Source organism: Zootoca vivipara, chromosome 17 (assembly GCF_963506605.1).
Source record: "Zootoca vivipara chromosome 17, rZooViv1.1, whole genome shotgun sequence".
Taxonomy (NCBI): Eukaryota; Metazoa; Chordata; class Lepidosauria; order Squamata; family Lacertidae; genus Zootoca; species Zootoca vivipara.
This window is the reverse complement of record NC_083292.1, coordinates 4,068,710-4,086,480: the sequence shown is the minus strand read 5'-3', so window position 1 is coordinate 4,086,480 and position 17,771 is coordinate 4,068,710. Positions and strand designations below refer to the sequence as shown.

Below are 17,771 nucleotides of genomic sequence, written 5' to 3'. Positions count from 1 at the left end.
TCCCTGCTTAGCAGCATTTAAACATTTTAAAACATATTTAAACATCTTAGAGAAACTGGGAAGAGAAAAATAAGAGGAAATAATCATAGTATTTTTTCTTTTTTAAAAAACGTATTTGGGTGAAGCCATGCAAAAATGAACAAGACTCCATGAGAAACTGTGTGCTAAACTTATGCCACATTCATGGGTTATTTTTAAAGTCATTCATCAATTTATGCACTCAGTTAATCACCGTCGCCAAGAGGTAAGAGAGATTTCTGCATACAGTCATACCTCGACATCCGAACGACTCGACTTCCGAAGGTTCTGACTTCCGAAGTCGACAACCCCGGAAGTCTTTTCGCCGCGCACGCGCATTCTGCACCTGCGCAGAAGCGGCGCACACAGCATGCACATGCGCAGAAGTGCAAAATCGCACTTTGTGCATGCACAGAACGGGTGCTTCAACAACCGGATACTTCGACTTACGAAGACGGCCGCGGAATGGATCGTCTTCATAAGTCGAGGTACCACTGTACCTCAGAACCTGGCATTGCTCTGATTACACACTGGCTCAAAGAAAATGCATTGCATTTATGGTTTTACCATACAATCTGTTATTCTGGGACAGCATGCCAACAATTGTATGAACCAACCTGTATCATGTACAGCTGGGCAATCCTATATTCATCCACACTCATCGGAAGTGGAATTCGATACTCTTTTATAAGCATCTTGAAATCCAAGCAGCCCTTTTGTCTGGTCAGAAATGCAAGCCAGAGGTGCTTCCTGGAGGCTGCTTACATAACAGTAAGCTCATGCATCAATGCCCCCTGAAATGAAAACAGAAAGAGAGGTGCATTTAATTTTGTGAATGAAGTTCTTTTTTTAAAAAAACCTGTCATCAATCAAATGGTAAGTACTTCCTGAATCACACTTTGGAATGCAGCCCAAAACAACAGATTTATTTCCTAAAAATCACAGGACTAGAACCATTACACAGCACTGAAAGAGATCTGAGATAAATTCCAAATTACGTGTTTCCCAAAGTAGGGACACACACACATACAGAAGATCAGACCTCATCAGTCCTTAGTCACAATGCAGGGAAGTAAATTTGTGTTGGGGGGGGGGGGAGAAGTGCACAGTGAGAGCCAGTGTGGTGTAAAAAGTTAGAACAGGGATAGCCTGTTCAGGCCTTCTTAGACACTAACTCCCATCAGTCTCAGTCAACATAACCAGTGAATGGGGATGCTGGGAGATGTAGTTCAGCAACATTGGAAGACACAATATTAGCTACTCACAGGTTAAGATGTTGGACTAGGTCTTGGTAGACCCACTCACCCATGAAGCTTACTGGTCCCTCACTCTCAGCCTAACCCACTTCATAATGTTGTTGGGAAGTCAAAATAGAGGGAAGGAAACCACTGCACACCTTTAAAGGGGGCTCTATGTATTTAGAGCAGGCATCCCCAAACTCCGGCCCGCCAGATGTTTTGGACTACAATTCCCATCATCCCTGGCCACTGGTCCTGTTAGCTAGGGATCATGGGAGTTGTAGGCCAAAACATCTGGAGGGCCGCAGTTTGGGGATGCCTGATTTAGAGTCTGGCGCTGTCCTGGGCAGGCCAATCCATAAATTGTCTGTGTGAAAAAAAATCAAATTCTCAAATTTTTAGTTTTCCTCTGCAAATTGCTAGTCCTTGCGGATATGAATTAAAACTTCAAAGCACGTAGAAGCTGCTGGTGAGGAGAGGAGAAGAACTAAGCAGTACTTTTATTCATAGTTCCTTCTTCCTCCCCATGGACAGCTGAAGCAGAAGCATGAAATGTGTATAATCTAGATTAGTTTTGTTTGGGTTCACTCTCTTCCAGCACATCATATACAGAGACCCATACACAACCTGAAAGAATTAGAGGAATGTGGCCATCAGTACTAAGCAAGTCCTGAGTGATTTCTTCTGTCCAACACTCATGTAAAAAGGCATGGAGTTTGGGGTAACCTGGAGGGAAGTTAGTAGCAGGCAACACCAGGATTCCTTGGAATCTTTTTGAGAGACTCAGTAATGGTGGTCAAGCTTTCCCGATAAAGTAACTCACACACCACCATCAATCTTTCCCTGCAATCCACACCTATAGATTAATGCTGAAATTTTGCAACGTACACACCCAGTTCATGAGGGCTGAGGAAGAGACCAGATAGGTTGGGTTAGTATTCCACTTGAAACATATGTAGGAATATAAGAAGGCATTGATTTCCATTCTGCTCCATATTCATCACATGCAGAGCACTGTTTCTATTCCACTGCAGTGCATCTTCCAACAAAAACAGCATTGTTTGTTTCACATAACGTCGCATAATTGTCTGCTCTGGCATAATGCTATGTAATTAATTGCATTATTCTGCACCATTCATGTCAGTGCAAATGGGGAGGGGGAATCGTCAATTACATATTGTTAAGTTTAGTTTGAGGACTGAAAACAACAGCAGCAAATGCTGGTTACATTTAATTTTTAAATGGTCTCAAGAGGGCAGAAAGTTTGAAAACCACTGCCTTAGACCAGCTTTCCCAGAGCCCTGGTTGGTCACCGCAGAGGTGCCTTGATGCACCACCAAAACAATGATCAATGATCAACTGCCTCACTGAACTTCACAGGCTTAGCTGTAAAGGGTTTTCTGTGCATCTCCTCTCAGTAGATGGTGTGAAAAGGCTTTTTAAAAAATTAAATCCCTAAAAGCTTTTATCAAAGTGTTATGCTCAATAATGACACCCGCTCTCTTAAGGAGGTCTCCTGTTTGAGGAATGAAGGGTAAGCTTTTGGGAAGTCACAAAGTGAATCAAATTCCACACATGTCTGGTTTCATATTACACTGCAACATCTACAATCCACCTGACTATTCATTATCAACAATTCTTTATTGCATTTCAAGGACCCACAATACAAAATTCAGTGCATATAGAATACATTAAAAGCACACAACTACTAGGACAGAACATAAGACATGCTTGTTTCTGACTTTTGTCTAATACAAATTGATCCTGACCACCTCAGACAGAAACTTGGCAACGGCCAAAATCACAACTTGAATCTTATTGTCTAGTAGAAACTTGGCATAGAATTGGGCAGATTTAGCCGGTAGATTTGCCATTAGTGGATTAATCAAATGTTCTTGGGCATGCTTATATAATCTGCAGGACAGGAGAATGTGCTTTGTGCATCCTGGTTAATAGAAGGACTTAAGAAAAGTGGGAGAAGGAACCCATCCTCTCAAACATTTGTGGTATGATAAGTTACAGGATTTTAGCAAGAAGCTATATAGGGCATGCGCTGATTGAAAATGAAACAGTGCGTCCAATCCCAAACTTTTGCAAACGATGTTGAAAGAAGGATTGTGAGAACAAATAATCAAGGAATGAACAAGGAAAAGGATGCCTGAAGGGACCCTCTGTTAGGGTGCTACATGTACATGATGTAACTGTATAAACAAAAATCTCAGTCCTGTGCTTTCGCCCTATGCCACTTGCTCTGTTCCTAAGTATAGTTCCCTCATAACTTTCCATGTACCCAGAAGCGTCTTTCCCATAGGGCCTAGTGGCTCATTGCGCCAGGGTCCAGGCCTCTCAGGGGCACCCCAACGAGTGGGGGAGCTGTGCGGCTTTGCCAGCAGCCTCCCCTTTCCATACACACCGTCAGATGGTTGGCGGTGTGCAACAAGCCACTAAGCCCTATGGCTCCTACACTGCCACCGCCTCTCCCTCTGCCACAGGAATCCCCTCAGCTGCCACCCGCCGAGCTGCTGTCATCGGAGGGAGCGGCGGTAGCGGCAGTGGCGGAAGCGGCTCCTGAGGGCCTCCTTTGTGTCACCGGTGCCTGCCGCTCCACCACCACCACTCCCCGGGGCACAGGCAGTGGCGTGGCAACCGCCTCCTGCTCCTTGGGCCGCTAGGCAGCAGCGATAGTGCCGGCAGCGGGCTGTCGTTGTCAGGCAGCGGAGGAGGAGGAGGAGGCACCCTGGAGCCTCGCAAGCGAGCATGAGATTCCGGCGGTCTGGCCAGCCATGCCACGGCCACATTGGTGGCGTCTTTTGTGGGCAGCGGCTCCCCGGGCTGCGAGGTGGTCCGCAAGTTGGGCCCCAAGTTCTAAATTCTCGGAAAGGGAGGGGCGCCGGAGGTATCTTTGCGCCACAGCACCGGATGTGCTTAAGACGGCCCTGCATGTACCTTCAGCCGGGTCACAGTAGCAGCCATGAAATAGGCAAAGATCAGATTGTTACGCACCAGCCTTCACGGTTAATCGCATTAGCTTCAGAAAGGCTACAATCCCACTCAAAGTGACAAGACAGTAATGGAGCGTGTCATCTTGGGAGAAAAGTGTTCGCCTCTCCTCCCCCCCCAACCCCATTTGTTTCTGCACCTTTGCCAAGTGCTAAGTACTTGCAGCTCACAGAAGAAACCAGCACTTGCTGACAGCTCACAGAAGACTTTGGGTACTTTATAGGAACAGTTCTTTAGGGCCTTGATTCTGAGCAAGAAGTCAGAGGAAATTACCCAGTTAAAGTATCTGGAAGACCTCCTCCTTCCTTCTTCTCTACTGGTTACTGATTGACAGATAGATAGATAGATAGATAGATAGATAGATAGATAGATAGATAACACCTCCTTCCTTACTGACCTTCCTGGGCATTATTTTCTGCAGAGAGGGCTCTCATGATAGCTCCACCACCCTCAGAATTGGCCACCCAGGAAAGGGGCAAACATACATGAAAGATAAACCAAAACATCCCGCTGCCAAAGACACCAAGGCAGGTGGCATCTGATAAACCCGAATCCACCAAAAGTATTTATGGCATGAAAACTGCAAGGGCGAAAGTCACTATGTGGTCACTCCCCCACTTCAAAAAGAAAACAAGGTCAAGTGGAAAATGGGCCCCAACAGTTCCCTGTGTATGGTGTACATAGGGAAGTGTGCAGACCCTTGACCAGGGGTCAGCAAACTTTTAAAGCAGGGGGCCGGTCCACTGTCCCTCAGACCTTGTGGGGGGGCCGGACTATATTTTGAAAAATATATATGAATGAATTCCTATGCCCCACAAATAACCCAGAGATGCATTTTAAATAAAAGGACACATTCTAATCATGTAAAAACACCAGGCAGGCCCCACAAATAACCCAGAAATGCATTTTAAATAAAAGAACACATTCTACTGTCGTAAAAACATGCTGATTCCCGGACCGTCCGCGGGCCGGATTTAGAAGGCAATTGGGCCACATCCGTCTCCCGGGCCTTAGTTTGGGGACCTCTGCCCTTGACCATGTTTGAGATGAGAGCGTAAAGCCAAAGCAAAACTTTTTTCCACCTCAGTTTTTCATTTTTGAAGAGCTGAGGGCTAAGGTTTTACATTTTTGTTTGGTTGTTTGTTTGTTTGTTTACAGGGCATGTTTTCGGTCCCCATAAAAGCTCTCAAACTGACTCGCAGGAAAAAAAATGAAAGCCAGCTAAAACACAGTAAAAGCCAAGAACAGAATAAAACATAACAGGATAATCAGTAAGGAACTTCTTCAAGTATTATAAACCAACTCTGTGGTAATAGTTGCAAATAATCAGGTGTGCTGTCTCCACCATAGGGTATCAAAACTGAACAGGAGTGTGTGGGGAGTACTTGACCAATGTCACCCCTGGACAGAGTTGGCTTGCCAGGGGGGTGCCATTTTTAGTGGCATCCCCGTGGCAACCATAACACTGGCTCCAAGTCTTTTTCATTAAAGCGGTAATAAAAACAAGCCTATATTGTCTCCCTCAGAAGTTCTAAATAAATTAGCTGTCTAGCACTGCATGATAAACAACTCTTCCCCTCTTGTTTTCAAGACCTTGTTTCGTGCCTTTTTACTGCTTTTAAATTGCTGTTATACCTGCCATCAGAAATCCCAGAGGAAATCTCCCTGGTGTGGCTGACCTGTGAGGAAAGCAGTTCTCTCAAAGCGACTCATCCCCCACTTCCTTCCCCTGACAAACTGACCCACAGAATTTCTCTGACAGACTAAACCTCCAGGAATAGATTAGAATTAGTCCACAGACCATATCAAAACAATAAAAAAACTGCAATCATCACAAAAAATATGCATACAATTAAGCAATAAGAATCCTAAAAATAACAGGAAAAATACACGTCAGAATATGTTTATAACCTTCCACGCTGACCCACATAATTTATTTGACAGGCTAATCCGCCAAGAGAACATTCCAGAACAGGGTAAGGATAATCTCATTAAGATGCTCTTAATTAATATTCTCAAACATGCCAATAATATTTGTATGCAAAATGGGCATGAATCAAATTCCTCACACATCATGGGCCCACAAGCCCAAACAGGGGGGGGGGAATAGTTTACACCCCTTAGGAAATATGTTTATTTCTGAAGATTTAATTAAAGTTGCCTCATTGTTATAAAATCATATTGGGGGGGGGGGGTTTGCAGGACACCATTATTAATGAACAGAGAGGGGTGACAGCTGCAATACCCAGAATCCTGTTCAATGCCATCTTCCCTGTCTCCCCACCCCTCCAGCTAGGACACGACCCTGCCTGAAGGAAGGCTTAAGGATCTGCATATGCACAACAGTTAGCATAAACTCACACATTTCCCCTCTCCACCTCCCCTCCGCCCAGAACAAAACAATGTTTCCAGAAGAAGGGGGGGGGGAAACCGCCCAAATCCAAAGTTAAACTTTTCTACTCAAGTTAATAATACAGCCTATTATATGTTCTCTTACCATGAAATCTCTATCCGCTGCCTCTGTATTAGAATTGCTGTTTTATATCTTAGAACTGTATATGTCAGGACTGCTACCTTTTAATTAGAAATCCCTGCATTAGGTATGTTTTCCAGGTATATTTTCTGTATGAACCCTGTATGATCCCAACCCACCTGAACCTTGCCCTACTACCACCCTATACCCATTCAAGGACACACGGACAATAGAGGGATTAGCTGGAACAACTTTATTCAAATAAATTGCCATCCTCAACGTAGCCCACCCTTCCATGGCCTGGAGGAAAACACTGCCGGGCGGACTTCCACCCCATGGAAATCGCCAGGAACTGCCCCACCTCTGCACCCATCTCGACTGATTGCCCTTCCTGCCAAACAACAGGGAGCACCATCAGCGACAGGAGAAGAGCGATTGACATCTCTCCATCTGAAAGGAAAAGTCATCTCCGCACCCAGCTAATCCGATCCCCCACCCGTCGCCCTTGTCTCCCCCTCCCTCCCAGTCCAGAGATTTCCACGCAGGGACAGGAGGGCATAAAAAGGGACTTTACCATTTCCCGGGGTTCCTTCCTTCTTTCCAGAGGCAGGGACCCTACAGCTGTAGCTTTGCATTCTGCAATAAAGGGATCAGTTTGTTTTTCCTGACAGCATCGTGTGGTCTCTGTCATTTTCCCGGCGGAGCTGAACTTAGTGCAAATTTTGGAGCTTCTGACCCGCGTCTGTCCTTCTTAAAAGGCAACGCATTTTGGGGTACATTTTTCATAACACTCATCCTACTTTGGAAGCAATTCAAACATGTTTCTTTGGGGGGCAGGGGGGCATTAAAAAAGTGGAGGAAAGAACAATAGGTCATCAACTTAAAAGCAATAAAAACCACAGGAACCATGGGACCTGAGGCAGGAAAAATATTACACTTATAATGAAGTGACACAGGTAATTTCTCAGACAGACATGGTGAACCATAGTGCTAAATTGTGCTTCAGAATGAAAACAGGCATTAAACCCCCTACCATTTAGGGTCTATATAAACAGAGCCCCTTTAGGGTCTGTAAAAGAAAGGTTGTGGGAAGCTTGGAATAAAACCTTCTAATTAGAGAATAAGAAGTTAACGATCATAGAAAGTACTAACAAAGTCTTAAATGTAAGACCAAAAGGCCAAGCTGAGAGTGGGGAGTGCTGAAGGTGGAAAATGAAAGCTCTCTGTATACCATAATTCTCTCACCTGTGTAATTCAAAGGTCAGGCTAATATTAGAAGGGTTTTTTCAGAAGGTTTAAGGTGCATGTCGATAGGGTGTGCTGCTCAACTCACAATCACAGACAATAGCAGAACGTCAGGCTTGTAAAATCTACTTTGTTTTTTCAATAGGATCCTGAGACCCACCAGCCAAGGGCAAGTCTATTGCCCTCCTGGGTTAACTGGATGTACAAACAAGCACAAATCTACAACTGAGTTGCAGCAGGCCAGGGATTCCAACATCCTAATTTAGAAAAAAAATATCTTGCTGTTAAACAATTGGGATTCAGAAACCCTTGCTGATGTACTACAAATCATCAAGATCTACCTTCTGACCACCACCACCTAGGTTGGGCTAGGTTTTTTTGTAGTGTTTTTAAAAACTTAATCTCCTGTGCAACTATAGACAAGACCGAGACAAAAGAACCACATGTACTCACCTACATCACATCACTTTCAAAACTCCAATGCAGGCAAAACATGGTTTGTTTTCAGCCTGACCATGGCCTTATTTGGCTGTTGGGTCTTAACTTCACACATCTTCTCTATCTCTGTCCCAATTCCCTTTCTGACTTCTAAGTTTGGACAAACCACAGCTTGCAATCCCATCTCAATCAGCAATCAGCAAACTACGGTTTGCACTCATCCTCCAAACCACAACTTCCAATCCTGCTTTGGAGGGCTACCATAGTTTGGTGATTTGGAATATAACAGCAAACCATGGTTTGGAGATCAGGGAGGGAATCAAAACACACAAGGCATAGCTGCCAAGTTATCCCTTTTTTAAAGGGGTTTTCCCTTATGCTGAATAGGCTTCCTCGCGAGAAAAGGGAAAACTTGGCAGCTATGACACAAGGGGAAGAGGGGAACACACAAGCTCAAGGTCAGTCAAACCATGGCTTGACATTACTCATGAACTAGTCCAACAGCTTTTATTGTACCCATCTTCAATAATAAATAAAGGCTAAGCTTTTGACTTAAAGGGGGGAAACCCTGCAATGAGCACAACTCGTGAAAAGAAGAGAAGTGGGATTCTGTATTAGCTTTGGTAGAGAGAGGGCTAAAAAAAACTGTAAATAAATTTGCACCAAATCAGGCAGTGGATTGCAGCAATCTACAGAAATTCAATTCAATTCAATTAACTTCTCCTCATACTGATCATAAGGCTTTATCAGTGTTTCTCAAACTTGGGTCCCCATGTGTTGTTGGACTACAATTCCCATCATCTCTAGCTAGTAGGACCAGTGGTCAGGGATGATGGGAGTAGTAGTCCAACAAAAGCTGGGGAATCTACCCTCTTCAAGCATTCAATGATTAGAACCGCATGACGGGGCAGGGGGCTCTGCTCCCAGGCTCCACTGTGTTCCTGTCACATTGGAGGGTGTGGTTCTAAAGCCCTACATGTGTGGACTGCCCAGACTATTTAGAATCTTTAATGTAGACGCTGTCACAGACCAAAACTATACAGAGCGTCTTTGCAAGAGACTTTAAGGTGAAAACTATGTACAGTGGACACTCTGGTTGCGAACGTGATCCATGCGGGAGGCACGTTCACAACTTGCAGCATTCACAACCCGCAGCGCCACGCCTGTGTACGTGCGGTCATGATTTGGCACTTCTGCGCATGCGCAAAGTGCAATTTAGTGCTTCTGCGCATGTGCGAGCGCCGAAACCCAGAAGTAACCCGTTTGGGTACTTCCGAGTTCGGCGCAGGACGCAACCTGAAAAGACGCAACCTGAAGCGTCTGTAACCCGAGTTCGACTGTATACCCTGAAATGAGTTGTTTGTAGCTGCTTCCTCACCACAGCTTAGCCAAACTCAGGAGTTGCTTTTCCACAATCAGCTGGTAACAAAATTAAGACAGTGGTTGCATATCACACTTAATATAATAGTATATTCCCCACAGAAATTCAGGAGTGTCCGTCTTCATTTTGCAATCACTATCTTAAAAGATAAAATTGCTCTGGCTGCAAGAAACTAAGACTAAAATCCCTGCCACCAACAACTCTCACAGGGAGCTGGAACTGACAAATTAAAGGCCAATTCATGAATGCCACAATCACAAAAGTGAACAGGAAGCCGCTAACTAAAGAGGCATAATCCCCTCTAAAAGTAATGGGCAGAGGGAAGCTACTCATTAAAAGGACTGTCATGGAGACGCAGGAAATTTACTTACAAGACCCTGCGTCTCCATGACAGTCGTGTGTTTCTTATGAGGGCAGGCATTTTTATGGGGAACATAATACTCCATTAAGTGAAATAACACTTTAAATTATCAGTGCAGCTAACCTGTGGAAAAACAATACCTCAGCGGCATCAGAGGGCCCTAAGTCTGTTAGCCACATTAGTGTTCATAACTCATGAAATCATTGATTTCTCTCAAAATAGCATCACACAAATGATTAAGACGAAATAAAAGCTGGAACAACAGTACTCAGCAATAAACCCTAAGTAATATACATTAATAGGAAAGCTGCCAATAGGACAGATAGGACTTCCAAATACTTCCATTACTGCCAAATTAGTAATTTATAGTTCTTGGCTATGCCCAGTGTTCAATTACGTGAGTCAGCACAATCGGGCACCAACATCCCCAAGTCTGACACACAAGACCATACCAGGTACGAAAGTCACCCTTGTACACTTCACTTAAAGTGGCCAGAGATTAAACCTGATTCAAGAGGTGTGTCTGTGTTGGCGATGGGGGATAAATTCAAGTCAGTTCACATTTAAGGCAAACTTCCTAAATTTGCACTTTCCCAAACAATTACATGAACCAAAGGGCGGTTGTCTTTCAAAATCCTTCAAACTGTGCCATGCAGTTCTCCAGCCAAATAATGTGTACAGAAATGCCACACACACACACACACACACACGAGAGAGAGAGAGAGAGAGAGAGAGAGAGAGAGAGAGAGAGAGAGAGAGAGAGAGAGAGAGAGAATATGCACATTGCACTGCACTGTAGAATGAAGTTAAAATGGAACGGCCTGGGGGGGCTGATGCTTGAAAAACAATTGGAGGCTGGAGCTGTTACATTTAGATTGTGCTGTTACTGCAAACTCACTCTGTATTAAAAACAAAAACCCTTGTTTGGCTCAAAAGAAGTGATGAAAAGCAGTACTGGTATGTGGCCCCTGATCTCTGAATCTGCTCTCGAAAATGCAAAGATGTTTATCCGAGTTGCAAAGAATTTTAGAGAAAGCCAGCAAAGGGCGAGGCAAGGTGAGCACGTGTCAGGCTGAGGAAAAACTCTGGGCCATTAAGGTACAGAAGGGAGCAACACTATTTGACTTGGCCCCGATGCTTTGCACTGTTTCACAGCAATCTGTGTAAATCCAACGTCACCATCCAGGAACATCTTCTCCATCCAACTAGTACCCCCTGCACACAAAATTAGGAAATTGTAGGGAGGACTATTAACAGATGAAAACACCGAAAAACTACACGAAGAGACCAAAAACTACAAATTGGTTAGACACAAGAATCACTGCTTCAAGAGCACACTAAAAGAAGCAAATGCATTTATGGGTCTTAATCTTTTTGTGCTGTTAGATGAAGTCTGACGTCACCTTCTGAATTTAAGAGCTCATTAGGAGGCCAACATCAATTACAGCAGAAGGATGGAGACGGACCATATGCCATACAGCCATACTGTAGCTATTAAATCTCGCTACAGGTCACGGGGCAGTCAAATACCTACTTGCAGCACCAGAGAAAAAGAAACACATTCATAAAAACCAGTTTTTAATTGAAACCCACGAATAGGAGCTCTTATTTCTTCCACCGACATTAATGGAAAAATAATGTTGAATTTTTGCCTTTTCTGCCATATTAAATGTGGCAGCCCCCCACACTCCCCTTGTAATGTTCCCAGCTCCACATTAGTATTTTAAAACTTTAATGGCAGCAAACGTTGCAGCTAAATAGCCACTGGAAAATTAACACAGAGAGTTATTCCATGCCTGAGAAAAGAAATGAAACAAAAACCGAGTGATGCCTGCTTTATATAAGCGACACAGTCATTAATCAGGTTGGTGAGCGGTGAGGAAAATCAAGTAAGATTTAATCCCTACACAGAATAGCTGCTTTAAAGAAGTCCGCACATTTTCCTACAACTGTAATGGGATGCACTAGTAGCATAGCCAATCCAAACCTTTTTGCTGCCTGTGGCATAGTCAGTTGACATTTAATGACAAACCCACCCAATCTGCACTTTTGGAAACAGTAGGCAAACTGAAATGCAGACATCCTTCAAACTGTTCACCTCTCTGAGTTCTCCAGTCAGGCAATGTTTAGAAAAATCACACATTCCGCAACTTCCTGCTGAAATTGTGTAACTTTTTAATATGGCAAATGTGCTGGGGTTGTTGGTGCTTTTTTGTCCTGCTTTTTTTACGTTACAGCACTCTAGGCGGTAGTAATGCAGTAACACTGGGGAAGCATCTCACAACAACTAATAAAGCAGAATGATGTGTGGTCCATTATAAATCCAATACTAACACACTATTATTGGGTCAGGGACATGTTGCAGACACCATGGTTTGTTTGTTTTTTTAAAAAAAACCACACAGTCTGGAGGGTCCCAGAATCTGTTCACATGCCCCAATTCTTTCCCTTCTTTCCCTGCCTCCACCTTCCTCTTCTCTTTTCTCTCCATCATTCTCTTTCTCTATCATACTCCTGACCCACACCCTTCTGAAACATGAAGCTAAAAATACCTGGTTAAATATATACGTGAACAACACTGAAAAAGAAAGAAGGAAGGTAGGGAGAGCTGAAAATAGTCCACAACAAAGCAGCAGGGAAGGAATCCGCTGGAAATAGACACTGCAAAAACTCAAAAGGACATATTTGAAGAGGGTGCATTGGCAGCTATGGGATGGCGAGCCCGACAATCAAATCATTGCCAAAATTACTGTTATACAATAATTGATCCTTGGAAGATTAGATTTTTCAAGGGCCAGCTGTGGAGAAATGGAAAGATATATGAATTTATCAGAAATGCCAATTTATAACTGAGGCTTCGGTGTTATGAGTTTGGCCTTTGGGATACTTTTAAACAAGATTAATTGTTCTTTAACAGGAAATGTTCTTTCTTGCATAGCTCTAGGGGTTTCCTCCACCAACCCCATTATTGTGTCCGTTGTTTCTCCCCTACCACCACCACCCACACACCTGCCAAAGGTATCTTTGGGGAGGCAGCACTTTCCAAAACAATATGCAAACCAAAACACATTCATCCTTTGAAATTCGTCCTGCTCTGAATTTTGCAATGTAGTTCACCAGCCAAGCAAAGAACTACAAAAATGCATATACTGGGGGTAAAGCCTGCACAGAAATCCACATATTTGTGAAAACTGTATACTTCAATGCATTATATTTGGGTAAGCTTATATTTGGGTAAGCTATCAGTCTGAACACCACCAAAATGCTGAACACCCTCCATGGTCCACCTGTTCTGTGTCCATCGTGGGCATTTGAAAAGGACTGTCAAGTTATCACTTGACACTTCCCAGTCTTTGAAAAGAAGAAAGTTGTTTGTGGCTCTCTACTACTACTCTTCTCCTCCTCCTCCTCCTCCTCCTCCTCCTCCTCCTCCTCCTCCTCCTCCTCCTTCTTCTTCACTAATATCGTTCTCTTTTTATATGAACTCTTCTTGTCCAGACTATTCTGATGTCCCAAAAACACCACATAGAGAAACTTGTGCTGTATATGGCTTTGTTTAGGAAACCTTCATAATGTAATGATTTTTCTCTGAAGGAAAAAAAACCCCATTTAGCAACCTAGGAACCATAGCCTACCATGAGCAACCCCTGGCTTTAGCTCATGGAGAAAGCTTAACTGCAGGTCTTGGTTTGGCCAACACACTTAGCTCGGCTTGTGTGGTCTTGTTAAGGCAAAGTTTGGCTTAGCGTGTAAAGTAAAGTGGACACTGATTGACACTGCTACCATTTTTTCAAGAAGATAGACATGGAAGTGTTGCTGTGTTGTTACTCCCAAACAAACACATCTAAAAACTTCAGTTTGGTGGCAAAACTTACCATGTTGAGTTTATTTTTTAGCCAAGAAAGCCAAAAGAAGCAATAGCACTCTGCTAAAAACATGTCTTGTAGCAGTGCAAATGGTGTACAATTACAAAAGGAAAGCCCATACCATAAAGTATGTTTTCCCTTCTGTCTCTATATGTAATAGGGAAAGGATATTTTGGCTGTCTTTTCTCTTGGAGATGCAAGACAGAAAAGCATTATGCAGCCAATAATAACCTTTTAATTGTCAACAGGTGCAAAATAACTACTTATTATACCTATTATTTCCCTTTGTCTGAGGTTGCTCTGAAAAGGCAATAAGAAGAAAAATGAACGTGCATGTAACACAAGCAAAAGAATTCTGTAGACTCCGAGGCTGATCAAAGTTTTCAGGAAAAGACCAGAGTTTTAAAGAGATCAATTCTCATCCCTACATGGTCACCTTGAGGAAGTTCTTACTTACCCAGGAAAGCATCTGTTTACAAGCCTGTAATAACTTTTGAATCTTCACTGGGCAAAGCTTTCTGTCAACAGTATCACCTGAAGGCCTTTGTATGGATTAGAATCTTCAGAAATATGCTTCTGGAGGTTTGTAGTCAATGTGGAGCCCCCCCCCCCCCAGCCAGCATGTCTAATGATCAGGGGTGCTGGGATTTGCAAAACATCTGGATGACACTGAGTTGCCTACCCCTGATTTAGAGGGTGGTGCTTGTTTCTTTCTTTGTTTGTTTAATTTGCTTTGCCCAGCACCCTTCAAGACTGATTTCTCAGCTAGGCAAAATAAATGTGGGGAAGAGAACGCTCCAATTATTAAATCACTGAGGGTAATGAATGCTCACATAATTTAATTGGTGTTTCAATGCAAGGGCCCAATTTCGCTGCAGTGGTCTAAATGTTTAATATCTGTGTCTTCATGCCTGGCATTAACAGATTAGCAACACCACATCCATTCACTACACAACACGTCTCCCAGTTTGTCTCAAGAATAACTATTGAAAATAAAAGCATTCAAAAATGACCAAGTGAAAACAAAAAGAAGCATCTTGTAGCAACTGAGACCAGATTTCCAAATCAGTTTCCAATACGGTTTCAGATCCTGCAGATTCTTCATTGCCTTTTCCACTTTCTCTCCCCCCCCCACTTTGTTTTGTAAACCATGATTTGGTCTTACTGCTGCTGCAAATCACTATCTACCCCAGCACTGACATGAAATCCACTCTAATAGCTTCTAAATAATTTATAGGCTTCCAGAATATGTTCAGGCTCTGAAGCAAGGCAAGAGGCGCTGTGAGGACTGAGCCAACTTGGCGCTCTGCTTCTGGTTGGTGTACAAAACAAGGCACATTCATCTGAAAACATCGATGCAGAGAAGTCAAAGCATGCATATGTAAGGGTGTGTCTGCTTGTCTTGTGCCTTCCTCGAAATTAAAAATCAGCGCTTCCCTCCCCCCCAAAAAACTGCATTTTTTATTTAAGTCTCAGACAGTTTCACTGTTGCCCTATCAGGCATGCGAATGACTAAGGAACCAGCATGGCTCCAGGGCCAGACTGGACGTGACTAGAAACACAGAGTAGGAGCAGCTCTATCTTTCTAGGAACACCTAGTTCTGCCTGAAATTGGTGCATCTAAGCTCAGCTGAAACATGGAAGAATCAGTACAGATACATAGTGCACCCTCCCCTCCCCTCCCCATTAGGGTGAGCTCATCCTTCTTTCTTTCATTCACTGAAAATGCTCATATTAGCCTTTAAACCAGGCATCCCCAAACTTCGGCCCTCCAGATGTTTTGGACTACAATTCCCATCTTCCCCAACCACTGGTCCTGCTAGCTAGGGATCATGGGAGTTGTAGGCCAAAACATCTGGAGGGCCGCAGGTTTGACATGCCTGCTTTTAAACCTCTAAACCAGGCATGTCAAACCTGTGGCCCTCCAGATGTTTTGGACTACAATTCCCATCTTCCCCAACCACTGGTCCTGCTAGCTAGGGATCATGGGAGTTGTAGGCCAAAACATCTGGAGGGCCGCAGGTTTGACATGCCTGCTCTAAACCATTTGGGGCCAGGTTATCTGCCTCCACCCATACAAGCCTGCTCAAGCTTAAAGTTCAGCACCTGGGACCCTGCTCTCTGGTTCATCAGTGAGAGCTGCCAGATGAGAGAGAACAAGGCACAGGGCCTTTACTGTATTGGCTCCACATCTCTGGACTAACCTCCCCAGACAAGTACATATGACTTCCTCTTTGCAGGCTTTTAGGAAGACTTTAAAAACTTCTTTATTTCAACCTGCATTTGGTTAATTTTAGTGTACTGTGCTTTTTAACGAGGTTTTTACCTGCTGTTTGTCGTTTGTTATTTAATTATGCCTGTATTTTTTTAATATAGTTTGGGGGGTTGTGGCTTGATTATTTGCAGAAGGAAGGATGAACAAGGATAGGCTTATAAATTGGTACAGATGTGAAAAAGAAATAAATAAAACCACACGCAATGAGAACATTGATCTGGACGCAGCCTTGGGAAAGCCTCCTCTTCCAAAGGCCTCTCTCCATTAATCACTGGATAACAAACCGAGAGGACTTAGCACGTAATAGAAATTCTGCAGGCTCTCTGCCAAACCAAAAATCCTTTAAAAAGTGCCCAGATGAAGAAAGGTAGTACATCCAAAACCATCCTCAGAGGTTTGAAAAGGTCTCAACTAGTTTCGTTCCCCATCAATGATGAGCGCAGGGGAGGGGTTTAATCAAAAACGGCTGGCTGGCTGTGAGGGACTTTCGTTCATTTATCTCGAAACGATCTCCATGCCTAACAGAGTACTGTTGACAGAGTTGTGGCAATGACTTGAGCCCACAACTGCAGTCTGGTTCTTCCCCCTGCCTAGCCATGGCTGGCGACTGATGCAAAACAGCGTTGTCTCTACAAAAAGTATTTTCCCATCTGACTTTCCAGACAATCAACAACAGCATAGACTGAAAAGCAGGCAGAAAGTCGGCCTTTAACTAAACACAAGAGAAAGTATTGTGTGTAGAAGCAAGTTTGCTTATTCCTAAGGGAAGACATGTCAGCTCTGATTTACATGTTCTAGAGAAGAGAATCGTGTCCTGCAGTCAGAATATTTTGAATAGTAAAAACTGATCCAAGAAAGGGCGGGGCAACACCCCACCTCACCCCACTAATAAAAAGGTAAAGGGACCCCTGACCATTAGGTCCAGTCGTGACCAACTCTGGGGTTGCGCGCTCATCTCGCATTATTGGCCGAGGGAGCCGGCGTACAGCTTCCAGGTCATGTGGCCAGCATGACAAAGCCGCTTCTGGCAAACCAGAGCAGCACATGGAAATGCCGTTTACCTTCCCGCTGTAGCGGTTCCTATATATCTACTTGCATTTTGACGTGCTTTCGAACTGCTAGGTTGGCAGGAGCTGGGACCAAGCAACGGGAGCTCACCCCGTCACAGGGATTCGAACCGCCGACCTTCTGATCAGCAAGCCCTAGGCTCAGTGGTTTAACCCACAGTGCCACCTGGCTAATAATTGACTACAAAAATGCTGAGTTGTGTTAAAAAGCAGGGACTGTCTGTGATGCATCGCTGAGCTGCCTACACCTTCGAGAAAACTGGTTTTTACACACAAGCAGAGCATTCCCCTCTCCATTAAACTTGTGTTCGCTACAGGACTCTCCTCCTTCCCCATCCCAATTTTTAAAATAGTTCATCTTTGCATGATGAGGAAACACAAAGGTAGAACTATTCTGGACATCTAGCGA

At 43.8% G+C, this 17,771-nt stretch overlaps 1 protein-coding gene across 19 annotated transcripts in view; it reads right to left on the bottom strand.

Annotated features, from left to right (window-relative positions):
* Nucleotides 1-17,771, bottom strand: part of PITPNM2 (phosphatidylinositol transfer protein membrane associated 2) — a 217,622-nt gene that overhangs the window by 105,261 nt on the left and 94,590 nt on the right. For all 19 annotated transcript variants that reach the window (XR_009556937.1, XM_035098032.2, XM_035098047.2 and 16 more), the window contains one exon: nucleotides 636-812. Coding sequence is in view for 18 of the 19 variants with exons in the window: in XM_035098032.2 (XP_034953923.2) it covers nucleotides 636-713 (78 nt within the window). In the remaining variant the exon portion in view is untranslated. The remainder of the gene's footprint in view (nucleotides 1-635; nucleotides 813-17,771) is intronic.